Below are 13,839 nucleotides of genomic sequence, written 5' to 3'. Positions count from 1 at the left end.
GCATCCATCTATATTTACATGTACTTAGCCCACAAAGCCTTTTCATTTGTGAAGTGTGTCAGGTTCGCTTGAAAGGCACGTTGACCTGGTGAGATACGATAACGACCCAATTAAAATAGTATTCATCAAAATGTGACTAAAGTTAAGAGACCAAAAGTCAATTACAGCTACATCTTTAACTTTTCAATCTTTGTTTTTACTTAATTAGCAATAATTACAGGCCAAACCTCTAAATTGATGGTTTAGTGAAACAGAAAACGGTGTTATAATCCCAAACTACACGGCCGGACTAGGTACCAGCAGCGGTATCTTTTGTCCTGCAGCTGGAAAACATCTGGACAGTAAAATAAAAACCATGAAAGAAGTTGACAGGAAGTGATGGTCCGCTAATGGTGACACCTCTTGTTACTCTGCGGCCACATGTAAACCACTGCGGACGTCTCGCGAGGAGCCAGCGGTTGGAAGAAGGTTGAGCAATTTCATTAATAGGTGGAAAAATAGCAGATGTGCAACAGTAGAAGTATGGGGTACCTCTGTAATCAATTACCCTTTAAAATATAACATGACGTCATAAAGATCCCATTAACTTTGAAAGCAAAAACACTAAAGCGTGTCTGCACTTCGGCTACAGTAAAATGAACCAAAAAATACACACATGCCAGTAATTGGCCAGAGATAAGTTTTATATAAAATTTGAACAGTGGATACAGAGGTGGTATTACGTGTATAAAAAAATACATACAATAAAAAGGAAAATAAATGAATCTTATCTTTTCTATTTGGAGCAGATGTTCAAGTTAGCTGATGAAATGTAAAAGGCACTAAATGTACAACATTCCAGTTTTTTTTTATAAGACGTGAAACAGAGGCCAGAGTCATTCTGAAAAAAACAAACAAACCAAAAAACAAAAACATAAAAACAAATAAACACAGGGGATTTGTTGTCTTTGATATGCAAAAGACGTAGTGCAGAATTTACAACATAACACAACCAAACAAATGTCAAAGAAGACACAACTATTCACCATCGAATAAACACGTGAGCACGCACTCCGAGACCATGCCGAGCAAATCCATGTTCACTCAGAAAGCCTTTAGGACACCAAACACACCCGAGGCTGTGCGTGACCTCCGTCAATTGGGAAAACAAACAAATAAACAAAAAACCTTTCATAATTTATACTTTACATCACAATTTCTACAACTGCACTAAAGCACTGTGAAGAGTCACAATTAGAGCAAAGCCACCAGCTGTGGCAGTTTTTTTCTTTTTCTTTTTGAGTGTTTTTGTTCTGGTGAGCGCATCAGAGTCAAGGCATGCTAGCGAGCACCAACAGGGTCAGACACAAAGAGGCAGAAGAAGTGTGGAAGACTGCAGTACCTAAAATGTTTTCTGGGGTTTCGGTTGAGGCAACGTGAAGCTGAACTAAGTTGTTGTTTTTGCAATGATGATTATTTGCAAATAGTAATCATCTCAATAAATACATCAGAGCCACTGCAGAGACGGTCACACAAAAACCGAGACAAAACATCTACTAATCGCCCTCTGGTGGCTGGCTGCTCCATCTTTGCTGATGGGACATGGTGATGAAGGTCATGCAATTGGAACTCAGGGTCTTTATGATGGTTCCACAGTTCAAATTCCTCCTTGGTACTGTGGAGAACAGCGGGTTTTTTTTTTTTACACCTTACCACAGTTGCCCAGAGGCACAATTTTTTTTGGGCTGTTTTTCCAGGATAGTAAAGTTTTAAAGGTCAGCTCTGGAACGTGTTGGCAGAATTCTGCTATATAATAGGAATGTTACAATAGTCTTTAAGTTTACAAACAGCCAATAACTGCCTACTGGGTGAGAATATGGTGAAGAAAGGCATTCAAGCTGAGGTCCACATTAGCTCTTGACAGCTTTGTTTTGATAAAACAACACACAAGCATGCCAAATGCCTGAACTCAATTTTGGTGCACAGTTTTGAACATAGGAAAATAAAATTTAAATTAAAAAAACAAGCTTTGATTCAAGCATTGTGAACCAGCAGGGTTAACACTTCCTGCAGGCACAGTTTTTTTTTTTGTTTTTTTTTGACACGCAAGTGACCAAATAATTAAGACTACAGTGAGAAAAAAACTAAACAAAAAAAAGGAGTCACCTACTTTTTTTTTTACTCTTAACGACTTTCCTACTCTGGAAAGAGCTTCAGACAAATCCGCACTGACTTACAGTAAACAGCACTAAGTAGGCTACAAGAGCGAGAACTATGTACAAACACTGGTCAACGTGGAGAGTTACTGCATTTGCATTCACAAAGCTGAAGCTGACTGGCTGCAACACAGACATCGTTCATGTCGATAGAAAGGCATTTAAATGCTTCAAGACAGAAGGAGAAACAAAAGTTTGGAATGCATTTTAAAGCTTCAAACAATTTAAAAAGAAAAAAACCAAACAAAAAGTAAGTCATGTCAGATATTTGGCCCATTATTTTAAAACAAAAAAGAGCTTTATACAATACAGAGAGGAAAGGAAGGTGAATATTTTCTTTATAAGGACTTTCATGTTAGTAAACTGCATGCAAACAGTGTATTTAAGCTTCTGAGGGCTCCCAGTTTCCAAGAGAGATATTTCCACCTCAGGTGAACATCTTGATGGAACTTTTTTTTTTTTTTTTGCCAAATCACAGAAACCCAGTGACGCTGCAATAAACGCCGTCTGCGCCGTTTCCCGTCATGTGGGAACCAGAGCAGTAACAGGGCGTAGCGCACGCAGGCTCTGCGTCAACAGAAGCAGGAAATGAAGATGTTCGTCTGAGGTGAAACTCGAACGGGAGGCTGTTTATTAAAAATGGTAGCACGGCCGCATGCAGGAAGTCTACAGAGAAAAACTGAGGCATTCACAGTAAAACACTGTCACACTGTCTGCGGAGTACCAGAAGCAGTCTGCTCATCTCAATACAACTGCATGCAAAGTTACTGATAACGCTAATGTAAGGAGAGAAAGAAAATAATCACTCTACGTTAAGACGTCTCAACGACACAAGATGGTATGACGGCGTGTTGCACCAGATGGCTGTAAACTTAACATGGCGGAACTGGAATGTCTTGACAGAGTTTGGTCCAACTTCATGGGGGCGAAAAAATCTAATTTACGCTAAATTAGAACAAAAATGTTTGTTATATCGACGCCTTATTTTATCTTTCCACAAAATAAATCCAACAAAAATATATTTTTGTTTCGGGTGCAATTTCTTTTTTTAAGTAAATTAGAACAAGTTCTGATTTATTTTTATTTTTTTAGTAAATCTTTAAGTTTCAAACATTTTAAATCAATCACTTCTACTAGTGGCGTCAGAGGGAGAGTCTCAGCAATGACCTGCATCTTTCTTTGACAATTTTAATGAAACAGAATCTGAGCAATCTTGGCCCAAGCAATGGTGCTGTGGTGAGCACTGTACGGAGCGGGAGGGTTGTGGGGTTGAGGCCGAGGCCCAGGCCCAGGCCCAGGCCCAAGCCCAAGTCCAAGCCCAAGCCCAAGCCCAAGCCCAGGCCCTCCCTGCGTGGAGAAATGTTCTCCGTTACATTCCAAATGAGTCTCTGTGGGTTCCCTCCGGCTCCTCTGGAGTCCTTCCACAGTCCAAAGACAAGCACATCAGCTGCTAGCTGCACCTACCTGCTAACTCCCAACTCCTAACTCTAATTGTCTGAAGCCGTGCGACGGGGAATTTTGAACGCACCAGGTTTCCACAGATTCTTAAGACACAAAACATTCCCTGCGGTTGAAATCTGGTGGTGCCGTTTGGCGGTCGCAGCGAGCACAGCGAGCTGCTGAAGAGTTCCCTACAGCTGTCGTCAAACCCAACCGGCCTTGGCACCAGTTCAGTTTGGTCCGACTAACAGCTGGAATTCGACTTGACTCTTCATTCATGAAAAATAAAATCGCTGGTCAAACGACAGCGGACAGAGGCGCTCATCTGGTGCGACAGCCTGACCAACGTTTTGCTCGTCATACAGTGACATTTCTGACGTGTGGAATGACATCTGTCAATCATTGGAACAGTTTCAAGGCTGATTTGATGGAGTGATGGAGTTTTAGTCTTCATTAAGTGAAGCATCTGGATATGTGTTGTCATGAGTCATGGCATCATGCAATTCAGAGGACAAAGAAAGAGGAGAAAGAAAAACGATAAAACGCACCTATTTGTGTCCCAGTTGTAGTACCCCCCCACCCCCCGAGAGCAGCTGGTAGAGGTCTGATACTTTACTGTGTTTTTGTTATCTTTTTTTTGTAGTTGTTCTTGGTCCCCAGCTCTTCTTCTTCTTCAATTTTTACGAATGTCAGCGTAGACCACCGGCTCCATCTTATGGAACGAGTTTTTGCTGCCCGAGTGATCCAACTGGGCGTATATCACCGGGCCCTGGGAGGCAAAGAAGGAGTTGGTGAGATAACAGTTGAGCGGGAGGGACATTTGTTGACTTCTGAATTTTGGTTCAGAATTATAACTCAGAAAAAAATAAATCACAAAATTCACACTAGTGTGTGTATATTTTTCGGTGAACAGCTGAACGGAACTGATACAAATGTGCACATCTCTCACCCACTCTGACAGTCTTAATGATGAATGAGCAAGGTGGATGAATGATTAGTTGATTAATCAATTAGTTACTGTAGTAACCATTATTGAGAAAATATACCAATGTACCAATACAACTCCTTACTAATAATATTGCAATTTTTTTTTCTTCCAACTTTGAAGGCAGATATTATCAATCTATAGACAACCACAAACAAGATTTAACAATAATAATTAAAACCAATCCACTAGATGGCACTAAATGTTTCCAATGTCGTGAGATTGAGAAGGACAACGTTCAAAGACAGACAGACAGACAGACAGACAGACAGACAGACAGACGGGGTTTGTTTTGGCGCACGCAGTGTGGATGAACAGCATAAACGTGACATTTTCCAGTGAGGTGGTGGCAGCCAGGGGGCGCTGCCACTGTAGGTCCCCCAGCGCCTACCTGTAGTGGCCCCGAGGGATTGGTAGGCCTGGAGATCTCCAGGCTGGACTCCGCCTTCTTTCGCGGCTTGGGAGCCTGCGAGCTCTCGCTTTCCAATGATGTACATCTATTTACAGGTTACGATTTGCCGGTGGGGTCGAGCAAACCATTGGTGCACAGTCGCGAAAGGGGAGCAAACAAACGATGGAGGGGGAAGCACAGGACAAAAAAAAAAATGAGAGATGAGCATGAAACCCTGGATGTCAACAAGGTGCACAGCAGCTGCCAGTGAACAAGCAGCAAAGAGGGCGGGACAAGACGGGACAAGCAGATTGGCTGAGAAGACTGATGATTTGTTTTTTTAATCCAATTATTATTATGAATTTATAAAAAAAAAAAAAAACAACACACAGAAGCAGAAGAAAAATATGTTGAAAATAGGAAGAATAACAATTCTAATAAAGTACAGTGTTGTGTTATAAGTATGAATATGAATAGATTTGAAAGAAGCAATGGGTTTTCTAGGACATTTAAGTTGAACAGGTTAAATACACCTGGACAAAAGGGAAAATATACAATAATATCCTCCAGTCTCACCTTGTTGCAGGCAGCTGTTAAACCACCACATTAGAACAACAACTTAGCGCTCTAATAACTATGATAAATAAATATTATCACACAATTTATTCTCCAAATAAGAAAATCAACAAAACGGTGAGCCATTGGTTTGCAAACACCACACAGCGTGAGACGCAGGCGGATCTGTGGGCCGTTAATGCCCACAGAGTTCTTGCGATTTCCATTTGCAGCGGTGCGCGGAGGAAGCGCACAGCAGTTAGTGTTAGCGGCGTGTTAGTGGCAGAGATGCTGAGGAGGGACTGGACAAGATGAAGGCGTGGCGGTGAGTTCAACACACAGCGATGGAAGGAAGAGTGACTGGCACCACATACCCTGCCAATGACCCCACACTGGAAGCGGATCCCTCGGGTTAAGTTAGCAGCAGCGCTAGTTCAGGGTGCTTTGGTCGCTGTTCTTTTTTTGTTTTTTGAGAGAATGCGTGGGGGGTGGGGTGGGAGGGGTCAGTGCGTTGTTATCCCATCGAGACAGAGAGACGGCACCCAACATGCAAAGGTCTTGTCTTAATGATTTATGTCCACATCGTCATTAGTACAAAGCATCAGATCGCCCAGAAGTGTGTTAGCGAGACACTGTCATTCCAGATCATTGCAGTCACATAACATCTGAAGTTGCATCACATCAAACAAGACAACCATTGTTCGCGATGGCGGCGCTCAGTGATCGGCTGCAGCTTAATGATTTCTGATCAGAAGGAAACTCTATTTATTCTAAATATATATATATAAAAAAAAACACGGCCGTGCTACAATGCAGGGCGGAATTATGACGATAATCAACATCAATGTTGTTTTAACATTAAAAGGGAGTTTAAGGAGTAAAAAAACAAATTTCAATTATTTTAAAGATAAATAAACATGTCTCATTGGCTCCCTCTGCTGCATCCAATTCAGAGTGGACTGGTTTTATTTCTTGGTTGCAGATGTGTAAGTTGCTATTGTGCGGCTGTGATGCACTGACCCTTCGTAATCGTGACGGCTGTGCATCACCCTCATGACGACGCAGGCCACCACGGCGATCATGACGAGCAGAAACAGGGCGGCGCACACGATTCCAATGATCATGGCCGTGTTGCTGGGCGGAAGTGATTCTGCAAAACACACACGACAGGCACAAAACACAGGGATTTAAAAAAAATACATTGTAAGGCTGTCACGCATCTATTACATCTGCTTAGGTTTTGCCACACTCAGCAGCTTTTGAGCCGTTCTCGCACATGTTCAACATCCACAGCAAACAGCTTCTCCTTGACGGTCAGGCTTGGAGGCAAAACACGATGAAAATGATGGGAAAGAAAGTTTAAAATGCAGAAGTTGTTCAACTAATAACCAAGCTGTCGTGCCGCGGAACAGCGAAACATGCCGCAGAACTGTTTGTACGTGACAAAAATAAAGTAAAATAAAATGCAAAATACTTTTTCAAGGTATCGTTTCAACATTTATTCATAAATTCGGTAATTTGACGTTTAACAATTTAAAATACACTGGCATTCAAAAGCTTGGACACACCTTCTGGTGCAATTTTCTTTTAATCTTTACAACCTTCGACACTGCAGACAGATACTGAAGACATCAAATATATGAGCAAGATACATGTAATTGTGCAACGAAGAAAAAACACGTTAAATAACTCTAAATATGCTTTTTAAGAAAGGTGACTATTTTGAAGAATGGAAATCTAAAACGTGTTTGAGTTATTTTGACACTTTTATCATTTCCTACATAATTCCATGAGTGCTCGTACGCAGTTTTGATGCCTTCAGTGAGAAACTGCAATGTCAATAGTCATGAGAATAAAAGGAAAAACTTTAAATTCAAAGGGTGTGTCCAAACTTTTGACTGGTGGTGTGTATCTTCGGTCTACCCATCTTCTTTCTCCATGCAGTTATTACTTTCAAGCTGGTGCCTGAACATTGAGCACTGCCAGAAGGCGGCAGTGACTCTTTGCCAGGCTCAACAAACGCGGACAAACAAACGTGTGCTGGTAAAGACGCGTCATTTGTCTTCCCACCTGCGAGGTGGAGCAACGTGCGAGATGATGGGGGGGTTACAAGCCGACGCATGCATAAAAGGGCTTTTTGTTAAAAGGGCAAAACCAACAAGAAGGCGCCGGGTCAGCATGAAGCATGGTGCCAGATACCAAAGACTGAGCAACAGAGGCAAAACCAGCCCATCAAGAAGTTTTCTGACATTGCCACCATTAGCCCAACTGACAGCCGAGGCCCGCAGAAGGTGTGCTGAGTCACTGCAGAGACAGAGAGAAACTCGGGCTGCAAATAATGTCGCCGGTGCAGAATAACAACAATCATTCTGAGAGTAATGGCAGCTGAGAGATGCCAGCCACCTTTTATGGCGCGATGGGAAGTCGCGGGGTGGGGGGGGGCTAGCTGGGAACGTCGTCACGGTCGTACGGTTGGGAAAGTTCCAGCTACAACTGGGCAAAGTGAGACGGACCTTGCTGCTGGCACCTCTGCCGGCCAATAATGAAAGAACGTCAACATCGCCCGGCCGAAACCGACAACAGAACGGCGGGCAGATGTTGCACAACAGTGCACGACTTGCAAATGGCAAGACAGCGGACAGGGCGGGAAGCGGACGCTGCTCTGAACAGCTGTGGAGCAACGGAGGGCAGCCGCACTGCAACAAAAACTAATTTGCCAATGCCTGACTCATGACTTGAGAGAGTGTCTCCAGTGATCGCTGCTGAGACTCACACTACAAAACAGCCTCTGCCACTTCCATGAATTAGACTGAAAAGGTTAATTCTGTCTTGGAGGGAGAGTGGGCCTCAGTCACGTTGTGTGCAATGGGTTAAACTAGTTCCACTTTATTAGTGTGTTGTCACATGTACGCTTCTACGTTAACCTGGGAGGATGGGGTGAGCCACTAATGTCAACCTCTTGGTTGCTTCATAGATTTGTACTTTTCCAAAACCAAATAAATCCAGTGTGACAACCCTCCCCTCTCCTCCCCTCCTCCTCCCCTCCTCCTCACCCACTCCTCCTCCTCCTTCTCCGCCCCTTCCAGGGTGACCTTGAACTCAGGCCAAGCAGGCAGAGTAATTAAGCGCCGATCAAGTAAAGTCAAAACCGGTTTCACTGCTATACACGAGAACCGGCAAGCTCCCAACATCAGGCTAACTGCAATTCACACAAAGGCTGCCTTGAAGGTTCCAGCCAGAGAACTTCCAGGTTCGGAATCAGAGGGAGATTTGAAAAGGCTTAGCGGTAATTCTTCTTCTTCTGAAGTTTGATGCTGTACAAGTTGTAAATGAACTAAAACTAAATCACAGTTTCAAGGCAGAGCACCTGTGTGTGTGTGTGTGTGTGTGTGTGTGTGTGTGTCATATTTAATAATACATTTCACATGTCCATAGATTAGAGAGTTCACCTTTCAGGACGACGCGGAGCTCCGTCCGCGCTGCTGTTCCCATCACGTCCGGAGGGTTCCTGACGTCGCAGAGGAAGGTGCCGTTGTCGCTGAACTGGGCCGGGTCCAGCTTAATGGAGGCGTCCCTCTTGTTTATGTTGCCCATGTAATGAATTCTGTCTTTGAACTCCTCCGACCCCATGAACCCATTTCCATTGGAGAAGTAGAATATCTACAGAGGAAAGGAAAAGGGTTGAGACAACTTTTGGAAATGTGTCACCCTGCAGTGGATTATTTTACCTTCACTTAAACAAACAAACCTATATTTTGCCTATAGCTTATTTTTTCATTTGAACTCCAGCAAAGTCGCCTAAAAAAAGCCAAAACCCTCTCTTGATCTCCAGAAAACATCTATTCCTCTGTTTATAGTCTCGTGCCCCTTTTTAGATTTGGCTTTCTGTTAAAAACGGAAACCTTTTTACGGTCGTCCACAATGATCTGGCTTCCATTTACGCGGACAGATTTGATATGTTGCATTTACTGTTGCCAGTAAATTCAGTTTGAGAAGAAATTTTTCATTGTATTTTTATTGATTTCTTTTTTTTTTTTTTCAGTATTCAATATTTCCTGCCATCTGAACAGCATCTGTCACACAAGTCATAACAGGAAGAGTGACTTTGGTTTGCCGCTCAGAGCCCCAGACACACAACTGGGCTATAAACTTGATTATCTCATCATATGAGGACATTTAAAGATGAAACCAGAGCCATATTGTAAAATCTCCCCACCTGACAAAAAGTCCCCACAACACATCCATTTTTTTGTTTTTAAAAACTTTTTGTTGTAAACCCAACAGTGGACAAACAAATATACAACATTATACCCATCACCTGACTATAATTTTTCATCGCCAACTGAAGCGAAGCAGCCGCAGACAGCACAGTATTCATTATATTCATTCAGTTACTCATCCAAGAATCTGACTGTGTTTCATGCTCAGGTGGGAACGCCGTCAGAACAAACACCAGCAGGTGCGATGATATTGGTGTGTACCCAGCTGCATGATTAATACCTAAGCGCTCAACTACTTTGCAGCCGTAGAGCCGTTCCACAAGTTTTAGGAATGCGTAACCCAAATTTCACCGGGAACAGCCACAGCAAGTGTAACTAATGGTGATGACGATGATGATAACATGTATTAAGATGTTTAGAGAAGCTACAGTCTGGACCAGCAGGCCTGTGGTTGACAGGGAAAAAAAGATGCCTTAAAAGAAGCATGTTATGTCTGTTGTGGCACCATAACACTACGCTACAATTTTAACGTGGTATAGCTGTGTCATTAGGTTTGCTTAAGATCAGAGCAACAAACCAAGCCGGGCTGATACGTAAACAGAGAGGGGGGCCAGGTACAGTAGCCGAGACCCGGTCAGAACCCAGACGGGTGACACTGAACTCCAGATAATCTCATCCCCATGGCCAACATCACAGTGCAACACAGCTCGAACTGGAAGCTGTGCTCCCAGAATCTGATGGCAAAAGTACTTTATGTAGCAAGCGTGGGTGTGTGTGTGTGCGTGTGTGTGTGTGTGTGTGTGTGTGTGTGTGAGTGTGCACACATGTGTGGTCGTTTCAACAGCAGCTTTTATCCAAAACCTTGTTATACTCAATGCGTAACAAAAACAGGAAGTAAGTCCAACTGAAGAAACAGGAGGTGAGATAAAAGGAAAGACTCCAATAATAGAGTTGCAAAAAATATATAATTCAAAAAGCAAGGACGAGAGATAAATAATTGAAAAACGGTGTGTGTCTGTGTGTGTGTGTGTTTGTGTGTCGGAGCTAGCCGAGAGCCGGAGCATTTCTTCATGCGCCGGTGCAGATGACACAATCGCAGGAAAACGTTCAGGGAGTGCAAAATGGGCGGTTGTTGGACGACTCACCACATACGGAGATTTGAAGAACTTGTTGTCGGGCTGATTTGACTGGAAACTCCAGGTCACCGTCGTGGTGCTCTGCACCACTTCACTCGACGTGAAGGTGCAACGGAGGATGGCAGCGGTGCCGTTTGGCACGATCACCTCGGGATCGGCGTGGATTTCGATGGCTGACGCCGTTTGTGACACTGCAAAAAACAGAATGCGACGATTATGAGCACTGTCAAAAACATTCATGGGGCTTGGACATGAGACTGGGCCACACTGATGCATTTGAGCCTCAGTTGGTGAAGACACTGTGTTCTTAACACAAAATCTGTGGACATGTGAACAACACTTGTAAATGCGGGTTCAAACAACAACTTATTCTGTTCGGGAGCTCCTTTTCTATCACGTAATCAGATTTGTAAAAGTCAGATCGTGTTCTCTAACCGATAACCCGTGTGGCAGACATTACACTGAACTCTACACTACAGATTCTACAACAAAGATAAGGCAACTCTCTCTGAAAAAGAAAAGGCCACAAACTCGCTGGATCACGTGAACTAATGTTCAGCAACAGTAGTCTTGTTGCTCAGGGGATGCGGCCAGAACTTAAGTTATTCACCAGCATTTTGTACCAAACTCAGCGCTATGCACTGTGACAGAGCAATTGGAACAGCATTAGTCTGTCGATGGATCTTTTCAAAACAGGAACTTCATCCTGGCTGACACAATTTCCTGTCTGTTAAATGTCATGAGTCTGGGATTTTTACTGAAAATCTCGCAGTCAACTAATGCCCGACAGTTCCGCTTCCAATGGGCGTTCCTACTTTGCTTAATATTCATTCATTCTTGCTTTAAAGCGCTCGAGTTTTATGGCACAGGAAATGGATTTGCATGATCAAAATCCTTCCCATTTATTAAATAGACTCTGCCAACATTCATGACATACTCTATTTAGGCTGGAGCTCAATTGGAAATTATATGAACTGTGAGAAATTTCAAGCAAAAAACAAACAAACAGATAAACATCCACATCTGAGCGAACCAAGCGATCGCTGTTTGAGTCAATCTCTGCAACGTTATTACCGCTTATCTCGAGAGCCGAGTGAACCAAAACGACCCGCATGCATTCGTATCCACTCGTGCAACTGAGTGTAAAACATATGTGACACATTTAATGGCGTCTCAACCATCTGACTCAGACAGACGTTTGCCAACAAGGAAATGAGATGTTATCATCACCGGAGCGCCGAGGCAGCGACAGCCGCGTTGGCATCGACGAAGAAAGCACAAAACGAAACAAAACAAGCAATAAAATGTGTTATCGGTACTGATCCACCGGGCCGTGTGTGCTGTAAACGGTCTTATATTAGTAGGCTGGGTACCTTGGTACACAGCAAATCCCGAGCGGAAGGTAGATATGAAAGAAAACGCCGTTATTTGAAGATCGGCCACTTTGGTCAATCTTCCAAAATTACACCCGCGATAGCGCAGATTCGGAGGTGTTCTCTGAGGTAACAGGAGGCGCTTTTCAAATGGCCCTGTCGTCAAACAGTTACGCGTACACACACACACACACACACACACACACACACACACACACACACACACACACACACAAATAAAAAAAATAAAAATAAATCAAATATGAATGTTTACAGACCGGGAAGTCTGTAATACGTTTTGCGGCGGGTCCGCGGTTTGTCCCACTGTCACCGATCAAACAACGACGCTTCCATGGGCGGTAGCCGCCGAAGCTGCACCAAACCCTGCTCAGACTTTAGCTTATTTTACCATCCGGAAAAAGAAAACCACCGACCTCGTATTTATAGCAGGGCTGTTTTGGTTGCGAGTGTCTATAAAGCGTTTCGGAAATGAAAAATAGCGTATAAAAACGGAGATACGACACGTATTGTCAGGTTGTGAATAGATGTTTGGTCTCCCCCGCGAACGCCACACAACATCGCTAGCTAGGCTAACCTCGTCCACAACCTCAAATTTGATACGCACACAATCAAATGTGTTTCACAACTATATTGCGAGCCCGCGTGTTTGTTTTTGTTTTTTTTAACACTTACCTAGTACTACACACAGCGTGAATCCTGACAATAACGCCAACTGGCAGCAGCTATTCGACCACTTTTGCTCCATTCTGTTGTTGTAAACAGGGCTAGTCCCTCCACCCTCCTCGCCAGTACACGTTACTTCTTCTGGGGAGTTGCCGTGTCAGTCGCACAGTTCTGCTGTGACTGCTGACCCCCACAGGACGCTCACGGTTTGCGAGTGGCACCGCAGTACGGTAGGGACACGTAAAAATATTAAAATTAGTAAAATAAAAAGTGTATTAATTCATCAATTATTTGTTTGGCCCTGCAACACGTACACACACTAGTTTATGTAAGAATAGTTTGCGAATTGTTTTTTTCATTACGGATTTTTAAAAAATTATTATTATTATTAATTTTTTTTTAATTATTATTATTATTTGAAACGTCTCCAATTGCTGAAAACTTTGGGGGGCAATTTCAAAAAATGCTGTGTAGCTGTAAAATATATATGTTATTTAATTGGAATGGTATTGATGAGGATAAAATGGAATCATGTGGCAGACACTTTGATGTTGTTGCGTCACAATTCTGCCACACTGTTCTCTACAGTTGCTTTGATGTGCACAACTGCGCTCAACCTGCAAGCAGTCATAAGTCTTTGCATGTACTCTTTGCATGCAATACTATCCAGCAGTATTTTTTTTTTTAAATGCCAACCTTTGACCTGTCTGCCTTCCCAGATTCCCGGTAAACTCCTCAGCCTTCCGTTCCCGACAATGAGCTATGTTTTGGCCCTTCATATTAATGCTGTCTGCCTTTTCCTGTGGCTGTGTGGAGATATCCTACCATCTGCAACCGAGACTCTCTCTGGTACAACCAGT

At 43.2% G+C, this 13,839-nt stretch overlaps 1 protein-coding gene across 2 annotated transcripts; it reads right to left on the bottom strand.

Moving 5' to 3' along the window:
* Nucleotides 1–662: 662 nt before the first annotated feature.
* Nucleotides 663–13,151, bottom strand: mpzl1l (myelin protein zero-like 1 like). 2 transcript variants are annotated; one of them, XM_076031949.1, is made up of 6 exons: nucleotides 12,989–13,151; nucleotides 10,932–11,113; nucleotides 9,016–9,226; nucleotides 6,587–6,716; nucleotides 5,012–5,117; nucleotides 663–4,404 (listed from the first exon to the last, which is right to left on the bottom strand). In XM_076031949.1, exons 1-6 carry the CDS (start codon nucleotides 13,059–13,061, stop codon nucleotides 4,309–4,311), a joined length of 798 nt encoding a protein of 265 aa, XP_075888064.1. In that variant the 5' UTR covers nucleotides 13,062–13,151; the 3' UTR covers nucleotides 663–4,308. The 2 variants fall into 2 exon arrangements, with proteins under 2 accessions (XP_075888064.1, XP_075888063.1); XM_076031948.1 differs by lacking the exon at nucleotides 12,989–13,151 and adding an exon at nucleotides 11,997–12,107.
* Between the last annotated feature and the right edge of the window lie 688 nt (nucleotides 13,152–13,839).

The sequence above is a fragment of the Nelusetta ayraudi genome, unplaced genomic scaffold (assembly GCF_046127955.1).
Source record: "Nelusetta ayraudi isolate G7.1 ecotype Tasmania unplaced genomic scaffold, CSIRO-AGI_Nayr_v1 ptg000033l, whole genome shotgun sequence".
NCBI lineage: Eukaryota > Metazoa > Chordata > Actinopteri > Tetraodontiformes > Monacanthidae > Nelusetta > Nelusetta ayraudi.
This window is presented reverse-complemented; position numbering and strand designations above follow the sequence as displayed.

Excerpts from the sequence above, each read along its gene's own strand:
- mpzl1l (XM_076031948.1), bottom strand. The coding sequence starts at position 12,084 with ATGTGTCACATATGTTTTACACTCAGTTGCACGAGTGGATACGAATGC. Across the intron at positions 9,227-10,931 it reads TCTTCAAATCTCCGTATGTG|ATATTCTACTTCTCCAATGG; the intron begins GTGAGTCGTCCA and ends TTTCCTCTGTAG. Across the intron at positions 4,405-5,011 it reads ATCCCTCGGGGCCACTACAG|GGCCCGGTGATATACGCCCA; the intron begins GTAGGCGCTGGG and ends TTTGCCTCCCAG.